Genomic DNA, 15,123 nt, shown 5'->3' on the forward strand with positions numbered 1-15,123 from the left:
TATGAATCAGTGAGTCGAATCATGATTTGGATCACGTGTCAAACTGAAATTTGGCGATCCAAACTGCTCATTCGACTCACTGATTCATAACGCTTCGAAGCTTCATGAGGCCGTGTTTTGAAATCGTCATCACTATATAAGTCGTTATTTAGGGTTTTTTTGCACACAAAAACTATTCTCGCCGATTCATAAAGTTATTGTAGAACCACTGTAGTGAGATGGACTTTGTAACGAAGTCTTTAGTACCTTTTAAGGGTCTTGAGAGTGTACAGTGCATTGTGCCAATGGAGGCCTTTCAGAGCCATCAGATTTCAACTAAAATATCTTCATTTCTGTTTCGAAGACGAACGGAGGTCTTACGGGTGTCGAACGACATGAGGGTAAGTAATTAATGACAGAATTTTCATTTTTGGGTGAACTAACCCTTTAATTGTTGTAAAATGTTTGTGTAGGGTTATTTGTTATTTTAATAAAAGCCCTTAATTAATCTTTATAAATGATCGAATTTGTTTTTTGTGTTTCCCTGCTAAAATGAATTACATTTAGCAGTTTCTGGACCACATCTGGCCCGGGGACCAAGCCGACTCTCAGCCAGATCTGTCTTGCAGTGTCTGGGCCACATAAAACAATAAGAGTCACTATACAGTGTGCTGGCCAGATCTGGGCCGCATCAATTGTCAAGAGTCATTCTACAGGATGTGGGCCGCATCTGGGCCGACGGAAATTATCTGTGTCCATTTTCAGTGTGTGGGCCAGTATTGGGACTGGGCCAGAATTGAAGTCAGGACATGGCCCAGAGGTGGGCCAGACAAATTTTGCCATCTGGGACACCACTACAAATGGCTGTCCCCTTAAATAGTGCCCTATTTGAGGGTATGGGGGCGAATTCGGATTCAGCCCCTGTCTGCTGTACCCTGGTTTAGATTAAGACAGGATTATGCCTTACAGTAGTTAAATTAGTATGTGAACGTTTTTTTTAAATCACTGGTGTGAATCTTGAGACAAAACAATGGCAGTGACATATTGAAAATTACATATTTTAAGATAGTGCACATGTTTTCGTTAAAACAGCTAAAACACGCATTTTAGTCTGGGACTAGCTTAAACCTTGTCTGTGAAACCAGGCACAAGACTTTTATTGATTAGGATTTGTGATTTGTAATTTATATGGAGTCATTTTCGTTGTAAGGGATATGATTTTACTTTAGTATGGTTTTCAGCCTACATGGCTAAAATCTAGTGCTGAAATAATGTCTGACAGTTTTTTAAACGTTTTTTTTTATTAATGCCACAACCAGAACATGTCTGACAGAGTTACACTTACAAAACACTTTGAATTTTGACACCATTAATATAAATATAATTTATTTAGCTAAACTGGTAACATATTGGTGTTATATTGTAATACAAAACAATATACAACAAAATACACACTTCATTCTATAGCATGTTTAAAAAGTAAAGTTAAATTAACAAGAGACTGTTATTCAAAAAACAGCATAATAAAGGTTTTTAAAGTCTGCATACTGATTTGAAATAAACATTTACTGATTATGTGCTACATTATGCCACTAGATGTCGCTGTTGTATGAAAAAAAGACAGCAAATCTCAGAATCTCAACTTTATTTATTCTCAGATCATACAAAGGTAAAATAATATGTTAATTACAGTAAGAAAAATTTTAGTAAGGAGAGAGACAAAAGCTACAGATTTTTTTTTTTCGTTTTTATATGACAATATCCAACCTGATCTCACGGCATTTCGTACATATTTTACGAGGTGGCTAATTCGTACGAATTTGTCACAAAATGTATTTCAAATCACAAGGAAAAGATACAAAAACACATAGTACTGAAAAGTTCATCGGCCACGATTACAAGCTGTTACAGATTAAAAGTTATAAACACAAAGCTTCATTTGATACAATGAAACGAGTCGTTCTGAAACACAGATGTACCGGTAATACAACCTCTCAAATTCTTAACACACACCTCTTTCATCCTGTCTCATATCTTTCCTGAGACAAACGGGCCTTTGGAAAGAGAGAATAAGTTTTCCCATCAAAGCCTCAAGGTAAACGTTACATTTCTCACAGGAAATATCAAACTCCCCTCATAAAGAAGCCAGAACCAACATAACAGAAGCCTTTGTCAATACTTCAGCATATTTATGTGGGATTTCTGTATAAATTCAAATGAATGCTGACTATTTTCTGTATTAATCTCACTCTTCTGTGTCTCCGCGGTGAGCCGGCGCTTACAGTTTCTTGGAGCAGTCAGAGCAGTAAATGTCTCCATTGCGAGCAACAAAGCGCTTTTCTGCCAGGTTGAGAGAGCACTTCTTACAGTTAAAGCAGTAATCGTGCCAAGAGCCTCCCTCATAGTTCACTACGTTCGTAGCCTTGCCAAATCCTGTGGGATGAGAAAAGGGAGATTTATTTGTCACTTTAATTCAAGTCAAATACACAACATTCAAAAAGAATGCATAAAGTCGAGAATTGTGCATATGTCTGTGTGTGTGGATTCAAACCTGTAATGGGATTCTGGCAGCTGCTGCATTTCTTGGCCACAGTGCTTTTGTAGCAGTCCACACAGAAGACCTTTTCCTCGTGGGAGGTGAAGCGGGTGCCAGTCAGAGGCTTTCGGCAGGAGGAGCACACAAAGCACTCGGAATGCCACGGCTGGTCCTGGTAATTCACACCTCCTGTGGTAATGGGCTGGAGGAAGACATGTGGAAACAATACAGTGAGGCAACTCTTGACAACTCTCATCTTAATTATTTTTTTTTTTACAATAAAAGAACATGCTCTGTATTTATAGAATATGAAGAAATCAACAATTTTAAAAGTAATCATTAACTAAAACCCACAAATTTCTAATACATCTTTCACCTTCTTGCAGCAAGCGCATTGCTTGGCAAATTTCTTCTCATGGCAAGGGCTGCAGTAGATGTTGTTGTTCTTTGTTATGAAACTTTTTGAGCCGATTGGCTTTTGACACTGATAGCAGGTGAAACACTCATCGTGCCACGAGTTGCCTTTGTATTCCACGTTCTCAGTGCCTGTATCAAACACATTAGAAAGGAAAATGGAAAATACAGTCTGTTACACATGAAGATATTACACATACAAAGGAAACGAATAAAAACAAGAAACAATGTCAGGTTTTGTCTTTATTTGATGTGTTTTAGTTTATTTAGTGGTTGTTTTATCTAATAATTTAAGTCATCTTAAACCCTCTTAAATGTTAAATGTGTGCTGAGGCCCAGTCTTTTCATTTGCCCCAGTGCAAATAAATATTTGATAATGATTTATAAATATAATATTTACAATATATATATATATATATACAGTGCTGCTTGAAAGTATGTGAATCCCTTGCAGAATCTGTGAAAATGTGAACAATTTTAACAACATAAGAGGGATCATACAAAATGCATGTTAGGTTTTTTATTTAATACTGTCCTGAATAAGATATTTTACATGAAAAAGCTGGATTTATAAAAATGACCCTGTTCAAAGTGCCCTTGGATGTTCCCTGGATGATCCACGGGTGTTTTTTTGTTTTGTGATGGTTGTTCATGAGTCTCTTGTTTGTCCTGAGCAGTTAAACGGCCCAACGTTCTTCAGAAAAATCCTTTAGGTCCTGAAAAAGTTTTCCAGCATCTTTTTTCATTTCATTTTTACCCCTCAATTGTGAAAAGATGGCTCTCAAAATCACACAGTCACTGCTGGAGAGGGTTCAAATATGCAAAACATGCTGGAAAATGGAAGAATTTTCAGGACCAGAAGGATCTTTTTTTCTGAAGAACACTGGGCAGTTTAACTGCTCAGGACAAACAAGAAACTCAAGAACAACCATCACAAAACAAAAAAACAGCCGTGGATCATCCAGGGAATGAAACACAGTATTAAGAATCATGGGTACATCAACTTCTGAAAGGGGTCATGTCTTGTGGACTATACGTAAACATCTTTTATGTAAAATATCTTATTCAGGACAATACTAAATAAAAAATAACCTGTATTTTGAATGATTCCTTTTATCTTGTTAAAATGATTCACATTTTCACAGATTCTGCAAACTTTCAAGCAACACTGTGAAAAGTATTTGAATATTTTGAGTATTTTGCAAGTTCTCCCACTTAGAAATCATGGAGGGGTCTGAAATTTTCATCGTAGGTGCATGTCCACTGTGAGAGACATAATCTAAAAAAAAATCCAGAAATCACAATGTATGATTTTTTAACTATTTATTTGTATGATACAGCTGCAAATAAGTATTTGAACACCTGTCTATCAGCTAGAATTCTGATCCTCAAAGACCTGTTAGTCTGCCTTTAAAATGTCCACCTCCACTCCATTTATTATCCTAAATTAGATGCACCTGTTTGAGGTCGTTAGCTGCATAAAGACACCTGTCCACCCCATACAATCAGTAAGAATCCAACTACTAACATGGCCAAGACCAAAGAGCTGTCCAAAGACACTAGAGACAAAATTGTACACCTCCACAAGGCTGGAAAGGGCTACGGGGAAATTGCCAAGCAGCTTGGTGAAAAAAGGTTCACTGTTGGAGCAATCATTAGAAAATGGAAGAAGCTAAACATGACTGTCAATCTCCCTCGGACTGGGGCTCCATGCAAGATCTCACCTCGTGGGGTCTCAATGATCCTAAGAAAGGTGAGAAATCAGCCCAGAACTACACGGGAGGAGCTGGTCAATGACCTGAAAAGAGCTGGGACCACCGTTTCCAAGGTTACTGTTGGTAATAAACTAAGACGTCATGGTTTGAAATCATGCATGGCACGGAAGGTTCCCCTGCTTAAACCAGCACATGTCCAGGCCCGTCTTAAGTTTGCCAATGACCATTTGGATGATCCAGAGGAGTCATGGGAGAAAGTCATGTGGTCAGATGAGACCAAAATAGAACTTTTTGGTCATAATTCCACTAAACGTGCTTGGAGGAAGAAGAATGATGAGTACCATCCCAAGAACACCATCCCTACTGTGAAGCATGGGGGTGGTAGCATCATGCTTTGGGGGTGTTTTTCTGCACATGGACAGAGCGACTGCACTGTATTAAGGAGAGGATGACCGGGGCCATGTATTGCGAGATTTTGGGGAACAACCTCCTTTCCTCAGTTAGAGCATTGAAGATGGGTCGAGGCTGGGTCTTCCAACATGACAATGACCCGAAGCACACAGCCAAGATAACCAAGGAGTGGCTCTGTAAGAAGCATATCAAGGTTCTGGTGTGGCCAAGCCAGTCTCCAGACCTAAACCCAATAGAGAATCTTTGGCGGGAGCTCAAACTCTGTGTTTCTCAGCGACAGGCCAGAAACCTGACTGATCTAGAGAAGATCTGTGTGGAGGAGTGGGCCAAAATCCCTCCTGCAGTGTGTGCAAACCTGGTGAAAAACTACAGGAAACGTTTGACCTCTGTAATTGCAAACAAAGGCTACTGTACCAAATATTAACATTGATATATATCATATTAGATTTTTAAGCTTTTTAAGCTATATAAAACTACTTCATATAAAAAGACCTATACATTTATATTTATACCTGCCAGTATGGGCTTGTAGCAGCCATGGCAGCGAGGGGCATCCTCACGTGAGCTACACGTCCCACACAGGATCCTGTCATCCTTGGCGGTGAAAGACTCCTTGGCCAGGTTCTTATAGCACTTGGCACATCGGAAACAATCGGAGTGCCAGTACCGCCCTTTATGGTGAAGCTCCTACACAGACAGAAACCAAGACTGAGAGATGTCCACACTTTCATTTCGGATGCGATTAATCATTTGACAGCCTTAAATATAATATTTTGTGAAAGTATTATATTTATATATAAATATACATTACCGTTCAAAAGTTTGGGGTCGGTTCGATTTTTTTTTTTCAGCAAGGATGCATTACATTAGGCTAATCTAAAAGTGACAGTAAATACATTTATAATTTTACTAAATATGTCTATTTCAAATAAATGCTGGTCTTATTCATTAAAGGATCCGGCTTCCAGCTTCCAAAAAATTATTAAGCAGCACAACTTTTTCCAATATTGAGAATAATAAATGTTTCTTGAGCAGCAAATCAGCATATTAGAATGATTTCTGAAGGATCATGTGACACTGAAGACTGGAGTAATTCAGCTTTATTCACAGGAATAAATTACATTTTAAAAAGTACTAAAATAGAAAACTTTGTAATAATATTTCACAATGTTACTAATTTTACTGTATTTTTTTTTATCAAATAAATGCAGCCAAAACATTCAAACATCTTACTGACCCCAAAATTTTGAATGGTAGAGCGTATAATTATTTTAATTTGATTAATTAAAATTATTATAAAAAAAAACTGAGAAATACAACAAATTTATGTATACAGTATTTCTACTTTCATCTTGACTTCAAAGCCTAATTTATATAGATTACGGAAGTTGTAAAACGTTAGATTAGTAGCCTATGATAAGCAATCTTACAGATATGGGTCAGGCAAGGGCAGCTACAACATCGGGCAGAAAACCACATCAGACCAAGATTTCTGAACCACCCATGGAAAAAACACAGATCCAGATATCACGTGTTACCTTAGACTCGGTGCTGATTGGGCGTCGACACTCTGTGCAGGTGTTGGCGCAGAACTTGTCAAAGCATCGCACGCAGACTTGTTTCTCGTCTTTCCTCACGAACTTCTTTCCACTGAGGTCCTCGCGACAGTAAAAACAGTTGGAACGGTCTGCCATAGTCCCCCAATAAACGCACGAATAACTGTGAGAAATAATAACAGATATTACCTCATCGGGACCATAAAATTAGGTCATAAAAATACATCATGATGTATAAATGTAGAAAAGAAACGGAGCTTTTGTAGAAAGAAAAAAAGTTTCACACGTCCCACACCCCCTCATATAACTAACAGTGTTCAGAGTTTCCTCAGGAAACTGAGGTAATGTATTGATAAGATTGTGTTTGTTCCGTTTTCTCTTAGGCGGAAGCTAGGGCTAAATTGCTTTGAGTTGTTATGTAACCAGGCAACAGCACACAGCATGTTTTTTTATTGTCCTCACTCCTCAGGTCTAATCTTGATCTGATAGCGTGTTCAGTTTAGCTGTAGTGAGGATGAAGACAGACCCTTCTTTCAGTAAGACAGGCCTAAATATCTTCGGTAATAACGAAACAGCGCGTTCACTATATAGGCTACATTCATGCCTAAATTAAATGATGTCGTGAACCAGCCAAGGAAATACAATAAAAATTGAATTTGTTATGAGAAATTTGATTATAAACGAATGCCTGGTTTGAATTACATGTTGTTTCACTCGCCACAAACGTCATTGGGAACTTGTAGTCATTAAAAACGAGGGCAGGTTACCAAACACTTCCTGGTAATGAAATATTCACTTTTGTGCAAATGCTTCAAGCGAATATGTGCATGTTTTAGTATGCGGGCGCACATTTGATCGCTTTGGTTTATACGTGCAGAAGTATGTCTGGTATGCATGTGGTGAGATGAGGAATGTTAACAGTTCTTTACCAAAGTTTAAAGAGGGAACCTCTCCAGGGCCGTGCAGAGAGTTCTTCAGGGGCAGGGGCTCAAATGTAAAAAAGGGGCAATATATATATATATGCTCATCAAGCCTGCATTTATTTAATAAAAAATACAGAAAAAACAGTAGCCTACTATTGTGAAATATTATTACATTATGTTCTTTTTTACTTTGTATTAATCCAACAATCTTGAAAAGAGTATCACAGTTTCCAGCATTGACATTAAATCATCATATTAGAATGATTTCTGAAAGATCATGTGACACTGAAGAGTGGAGTAATGCTGAAAATCCAGCTGTGATCACAGGAATAAATTATATTTTAAATTATTTTCAAATAGAAAACCATTATTTTAATAATATTTCACAATATTGCTGTTTTTTATCAAATAAATGCAGGCTTGATGAACATAAGAGACTTCTTTCATAATGCTGCATAATATTCAAAAATGGTAACGTTAAATAAAGTCCTTTCACGTAACCATTTCGCCAGCCTACACTTCACATAATAGGCCTGTGGCACTTGGGTTTTGATAGTTTCATTAAATAGTAAAACGTGTATCAATATACATAAATACAAGTGAATTTAACACTACTTACCATTAATGCGACTTTAGCTGCTGCATGGTTTTGTACAGTGATTTGTTTGTTGTCATTTAAAATCCATTTTGTCAGTGATGCAATTTATAAAATGAGACAAACTGCAGGAAATCGTTCCACAAACGTTAGTTCGTCTGTCCATGTCATTTTCTACCGATTTATGAATAAGAACAGAAAATTACCGCTCCACATGCCCAATGGAATTTGAACTTGCTTTGCCAGATCACGATTGGTTGGTGTATATACATGACAAACGGGCATTGGTGAATTGTGTAATACTTTAAAATATATAATATATAGATTTGTAATTAAATCAACACATTAGCTCTGATTATGGATGAAAAAAAAATATTGGTTTACTTTTTTCCCGCGAGGCCACACGCTCTCTGAAAGGACCATATTTGGCTCGAGAGCCGTTTCCGAACAGTGGAAAATCAGCTGTCAATCAAAACGCACGCAACCCATAGCAACGCGTTACGGCAATGCCTCTACAGAAATTGTCCGACTTTTGAGCCGTCCGTTACTATTGTATACATTGTCATGTTATAACAATCACATTTATTTCGTTTTATTGACCACGATATTATCCTTGATATTTGTCTGAGAGGGGCACTTTTGATTCATTTTGAAAAAGGGCAGGGGCTCGAGCACCCAAAGCCCCCCCCTCTGCACGTGCCTGAACCTCTCATTTACTTTGCAGTGAGCTTATGTCTGGTTAATTATTTAGCATGCATCAGATCTGAATAACTTCCAGGTGGGTCTGTCAACTAACTAATGGCTGACATATTTTACTGCTCTACTCAAGTCCCAAAAGCAGAGGAAAAAATAATACGTTTACCTTCCTGTCTCCTTTGCAAATGCACACTCTAAACTAACATCCCTCAAGGGGAGCTGGACGATCCCAAAGTTTCAAATGAAACTGGGCAAATTGTACTGCACAGTCCCTATATGTTTTTCTCAAGTTCTAACATCACTGCCAAAATCAGAATAAACTTCAATTTCTCTCTCAGACTTATTTTTCTATGTAGTGTACGGTCCCCTGTACGGACCCAGTGGTCATATTAACACATCTAAAACCAAATATCCCTTCCATGTCTGTTTTAGACAAGCAGAAGTATTTTTTAATGGACACAGGAGAAGTATCTGAACTGAAATGAGGCTTAAATATGTGGGATACTGTTACCGGAGTTGGCAAAAGTGGTCTTGTTTTTCCAGAGAGTTCGAAGGCTTCCGAAATGTGCTGTTCTTCATGATACCCTTTCCAGTTCTGTGTTTCCTGGTCAGTTAACTTTAATGACAGACTAGATAGACATTTGGAAATCACATTCTAGCTCCTTTCAAACAGCCACTCACCAAAGCTCAAAGTTCACTGGCTCATACTTTTTCAAACTGGATTCATGGTGTTTTTATGGGAGAGTCAAGTGAGGACAGAAATGATGGAGGAGAACAATGTGAACCAGGGGCTAGATTCAAGGATAACATTTCTCGACTATTATTTTCTTTGTGTTTTTTAGCTCAAGATTAAGAACATTTGTTTTTCTGAAAAGACTTAAAGTCCCCCTGTGGTGAAAATCAAGGTTTTAATGTTGTTTATATGTCTACGAGGTGTTTTTAACATGCTTTAAAGGCGCAGTGTGTAATATTTATGAGGATCTATTGACAGAAATGCAATATAATATACATAACTATGTTTTCAGTGGTGTATGAAGACCTTACATATTGAACCGTTATGTTTTATTACCTTAGAATGAGCCATTTCTATCTACATACACCGCGGGTCCCCTTACAATGAAGTCGCCATTTTGTGTCGCCATGTTTCTACAGAAGCCCTAAACGGACAAACTGCTTTACAGCGCGCTAGCTACTCTCTGCTGTCTCAGACGACAACATCTTTGTCCTGTGTCGGCCACCGTAGCTTCTCTATGTGTTTTGAAAGCGAGGGTAAGCGGTGGGCGGTTGTCATTCACAAAATTTTCACAAGTCAACACCATTGCTGAGTATTTTCTCCTTAAAACTGCAGTGAACCAAAGACACGGTTTGAAATCTCTGGTGTTTCTGATGTCACAAACTACCTAACCAATCGCGTCAACGCGTGATCGTCAACGAGTGAATTTCTGAGCTGGTGCGAGTGGATGCGGGGATAATTTGCATATATAAATATGTAATTTTGGTCATCAAAGATGAGTTTTAAGGGATACAATTATTGACTACAGGGGGACTTTATTCCACCAACTTTCATTATTTTTACTTCAGATCTTCATGAAACCCACCCCAGATTCAATCTCACATGTTCGCCACACCACAGCACATGTGCTAACCACTAGACCACAGCTTCACTCCCTTGGTTATAATTAATAGCAAACAGCTCAATTAAAACAAATAATGAGCAAATAAGAGAACCCGCTGACTGGGTCACAGATAAGTGTGAAAGGGGGCATTTTTATAGACACTGATGTAATGGCGAACTGACAGACCCTTGTTTTAGTCAAATATTTAATGTGATCTCCAGGGAGATGGCAGACTGTTGAGACTGGAATCTGGTTTCAGGATGACCTCATGCACCAGCATCTGGAACACAGTCGGGTGAGCGTAGCAGCCAAAGCAAACGAGGGGAAGAATTGGAACAGTCACGCTGCTCGCGACCCATTGGTTGACGCGATATGAGGGAACTTGAGAGCCTGTGAGGCTTCAGCTGAAGAGAAAAATAATATGGCGATGCGGACCATGTTTGTTCCTCGTTTATGCTGCTTTTGCGTGCATTTAACAAGTTATTTTTCTCTGCAGGCCCACAATGGGGTGCGGTGCATATGGTGAAGGCAACCAAATTAGAAGTTGGGCAATGACATCACCTGCTGGTTAGCTCAAAATATCACTTTTACAGTAATTACTGCATTCGAAAACCACACACGAGCGCACTTGTGCATATGCTCTAACCCAAACAGAGAAACATATGTTGGATGAACTGTTTCTTTAAAATGCATTTTAAGGTACAAATGGTCCTAATTAGCAAACATGGGCCATCTGAAATTGGGTAATCAACCCTGTTATACAGCTGGGAAAATTGAGGGGGTCTTGGCACTATGTAGCGTTATTGTGTTGGCATGATCTACTTGCTGAAGAATGTGGCAAACGCTTGGAAACAGGAAGCCTGTAAAGTGGCGGTAAGAAGAACAGGCGAGACGGCTGGCCAGCGGTGTAACCCTAGTCCTCTTGATCTGCACTCCTAAATACACTTTTACAAAGAGGAAACTCAAACAAGACTACCGTTCCTCTCTAGGGTTAACCTGGGGCCACATTTAAACCACCATATAATTACACTGATCCCTTCATAAATGCATTATCATTTATAATGTTTCTCGTAAAGGGACCTGGCTCTAACAATAGGCTACTTATTACATGGCGTTCTGGAATACTTCATTCGGATTGGTCAAAAGTACAATGTAGTGCAACAGTCGGACGTACAAATAAATTGATTTTTAACAATAGCATACTGTATAAACTGTTAAAGACACTGTAAAAAATGTTTGTGATTTTAACGGTAAAAGACTGTAAAAATGCTAAGGTGAAAAACAGTTAATTGGTTAACAGAAAGTTTCCGTACTATATACGGTGAATAACTGTAATAGATCTAACCTTACATTTAATTTAATTTTACAGTAAAATACCGTTAAATTTAAAGTTTTAGAAGTGAAAAAGAACAAGTCATTGTGTATTTTACAGTGAAAAAACGTAAATTGACATTCCCAGAATTCCCTGCATGACACATCGCATTTGATGTATTTTCATTGAAATAACTGTTTTTCTAATCAGTTATGTACATTAGGGTTTTATGTTACATCTAATGTTGTTAAATTAATGTTTATTGCATTTTTATGTGCATTTAGAGGTGTGTTACCATGCTTTGATTCATCATGTGATTCTCATCACCACTGTGATTGGTGCTTGTCAGTATCAAAGGTGCATAACAGATATTAGTAGAATAGGTTTTATTTCAATAGGTTGGTAAATTAACATTATTTCAGTTAATGACATAGGTTTTTTACCGTAATTTTTTTATAGTGTACAGTACACGTAATTATTACAATATAAACCTTTAAATTATATGGTGGTGTCCTGTAAAACCTAAAACATTACTGCCGTATTTTTTTTACAGTAAAGTTCTGGCAACCACAGCTGCCGTTTTTTTTTACCGTAAATTTAATGGGGATTTTTTTTACTGTGAGCTATGAGGTTGTTAATGCTTTTGTTAAAGTCATCAGTGCACATTTTTTCAACTTTTTTTTATATTTTTTATATTCATGTTTAACAGTGGAAATCTGGGTAAAACTACATTACCCATGATTCTGCAAAAATATCTCCACCAATCAGAATCAAAACAAGTAAATTGCTCCGAAAGAGCTCTTTAGTGTTTGTTCTCTCCCATGAAGCACAAGTCAATCTCACTATTCACTTAAATATTTGCATATATACAGTATATATGCATATTTTGCAATAAACGTAAAAGATACAGGACATCTTTCATTTTATTTTGTTTTTAATTTGATTGTCATTTGCATGCTTCATGGGATTGTAGTTCCTTCCCTCACTCATGCTGTTCTTGTCTGATTTTCAAAATACTTTTTTTCCTTCAAAAGCTGAAAAAGTGGAAGGAGACTGACCAATCAGAACATTCCAGAGAATAATAATAAAAGCTGTTTCTTATCAATTTTAAAATCAGCTTATGGTGTAAATATCACCCTTTACACTCTATGCAAACAGTTTTTAATATTTGTTGTAGGTGGCGCTCACTGATTCATCTGCTTTCATGTGCATAGTCAAATACACAGAACAGAGGGATATGAAAAACAGAGTATCAATCCACTGAGTTCTTACCTAAATGTTTTCACATATGTTTTAAAAAAGGCCCCAACAAGCAAAAATGGGGAGGAAATGGATCGCTTTTCATCTGACGTTGTAGGGATAGTTCAACCAAAAATGAAAATTCTGTCATCACTTACACCCTCAAGTTGTGCCAAACCTGTATGAGTTTCTTCTGTTGAACACAAAAGAAGATATTTTTTACAAAATGTCTGTAACCAAACAGTTGACGGTAGCCATTGACTTCCATAGTATCTTTTTCACATACAATGAAAGTCAATGGGTTAAATGTTTGGTTGCCGAATGCCGACATTCTTAAAAATATATATTTTTGTTTTCAACAGAAGAAAGAAACTCATACAGGTTTCAAACAACTTGAGGGTAACAGAATTTACATTTTTGGGTGACTATCCCTTTAAGGGAATGGCAAATGGTCCACTGTGTTCTCGGTAGAAGGAGAACGCAAGATCATTTCACAGACGTAAAATTGGATCTGTAGCCTATGTAAATGAGCAACAGACAGCTCTGTTGATGGGCCATGTCAGATATTTTTGAGGATTATTTTGTACTCCTTAATAAAACCCTTGGTTATACAGTAAATACGGTTTTCTTAAATTGTTTAGGAAGTTTGTTACAACTGACTCCTGATTCATAATCAGTCATGAGGCAGTGACTCAAACACATGAGATGCGCCCTTGAAACAATACAATACTTGTCTTGGGGTATGGACAGGGAGTTTGGTTCCAATTTTAAAGGTGCATGTCAACACTCATTGTTATTCATTTATGGACTACAACACATTTTTATATGAATTACCTTAGTAATAACACACTTATATCAGTGTCTGTTAAGCATAATTTTCAGTCAGCAAAAAGTGTCCAAATGGGAAAATGGATAGAAAGCTATAACGAATTACAGACATGGTATGATAGCCTAATAATTCTCCTGTGAATTTTTACTTCCTCGGAATGCGCAACAGGTACTGACAGAATTATGGACATCAAAGACAGATATATTTATATCACCCTCATGGGGTGAATTCCTTTCTGCACACAATTTAGACAGAAACTGTCCAGCGGAGTCTCTCAGCCCATCAGTCCAGGCCTTAGACATGTGGCTAGATCTCTGGAGTGAAAATCTTTAATAAGAAACAGATTTGAGAGGCTGAAAGAACATGCAGAAAATCCCTGAAGCCAACGCCCCATTACTGTACTTACATTAGTGCACTTCATATTCAGACTCATAGAGGTTAATCAAAACAGCATAATGCACATGTAAGGGTAGATTTTTTTCTTGGCCAGATTAAATATTAAACAGAGAAACCATTTGGAAATGAATGAAGTTTGTTATAAGTCTTGGTGGCAGGTGATGTTCATGTTGATCATAAACTAAACTTTTTTTAAATCACAGAAAATATATATTTTAAATATAGCTATATATTGAAAATACATTTTTATTATTTATTTATTTACTTAAACATGAAAACATCATTTATATAATTTCTGCCTCTTATATTTGATAATTTTCTCTTGGAACAGGTCATTGCATGTAACGTTAGGCAGAGCACGTCCCTGTGACTCCGTGTCCTGTTCAGAAAACGTAATTTTTCGCTGCCTTTTTAAGCTCAATTTTTTTTTTTTTACCGTTGAGAAAGTTGAACTTACCTCTTTCTGCGGGACACGGTGCTCTAAGTGTCCTGTCCACTGCGGTCACAGCAAAGTTGCAATGTGTTTTGCTCTTGGTTCGGTTTTGCGTTGGTGGGTTGTCGAGAAGAATTCTTAGCTCATTAATATAAATTAGCTCATGCTAACGTTCATTTGTAGACGTCCAATGGCGAAGGCTTTATTCTTAATATTAATTAGGTAATACTGGCGCCGCGCAGTTACCAACCAATGACGAAGATTTGGCTCATGAATATTAAGATATTACCATAGTGGGATTCGTAAACCATCTGGGCGCGAAGGTTTTTATGTATTCACTGCAAAAATAGTCAAATTAAGATCCAACAGTTTCATTGTATGAAATAGGAGCCTTTTCCATGATGAAAAATGGATTTTAAAGTCAATTTCTGTAAGATTTTCAAAACTCCACCAGCTAGCACTATTTAAAAATA

General features: G+C 37.4%; 1 protein-coding gene across 2 annotated transcripts; it reads right to left on the bottom strand.

Moving 5' to 3' along the window:
* Nucleotides 1-1,609: 1,609 nt before the first annotated feature.
* On the bottom strand, nt 1,610-14,795 carry fhl1b (four and a half LIM domains 1b). 2 transcript variants are annotated; one of them, XM_079803907.1, is made up of 6 exons: nt 14,675-14,795; nt 6,594-6,774; nt 5,568-5,742; nt 2,892-3,061; nt 2,531-2,717; nt 1,610-2,412 (listed from the first exon to the last, which is right to left on the bottom strand). In XM_079803907.1, the coding sequence occupies exons 2-6, from the start codon at nt 6,747-6,749 to the stop codon at nt 2,258-2,260; spliced, it is 843 nt and encodes a 280-aa protein (XP_079660033.1). In that variant the 5' UTR covers nt 6,750-6,774; nt 14,675-14,795; the 3' UTR covers nt 1,610-2,257. The 2 variants fall into 2 exon arrangements, with proteins under 2 accessions (XP_079660033.1, XP_079660034.1); XM_079803908.1 differs by lacking the exon at nt 14,675-14,795 and adding an exon at nt 8,836-10,007 and having other exon boundaries at nt 6,594-7,561.
* Between the last annotated feature and the right edge of the window lie 328 nt (nt 14,796-15,123).

This window comes from Gobio gobio, assembly GCF_949357685.1.
Source record: "Gobio gobio genome assembly, chromosome: 22".
NCBI lineage: Eukaryota > Metazoa > Chordata > Actinopteri > Cypriniformes > Gobionidae > Gobio > Gobio gobio.

Coding starts and splice junctions, on each gene's coding strand:
- fhl1b (XM_079803907.1), bottom strand. CDS start 6,749: ATGGCAGACCGTTCCAACTGTTTTTACTGTCGCGAGGACCTCAGTGGA. Junction 3,062..5,567: donor CTACAAGCCCATACTGGCAG/GTATAAATATAA, acceptor TGTTTGATACAG/GCACTGAGAACGTGGAATAC. Junction 2,718..2,891: donor AATGCGCTTGCTGCAAGAAG/GTGAAAGATGTA, acceptor GTCTTCCTCCAG/CCCATTACCACAGGAGGTGT.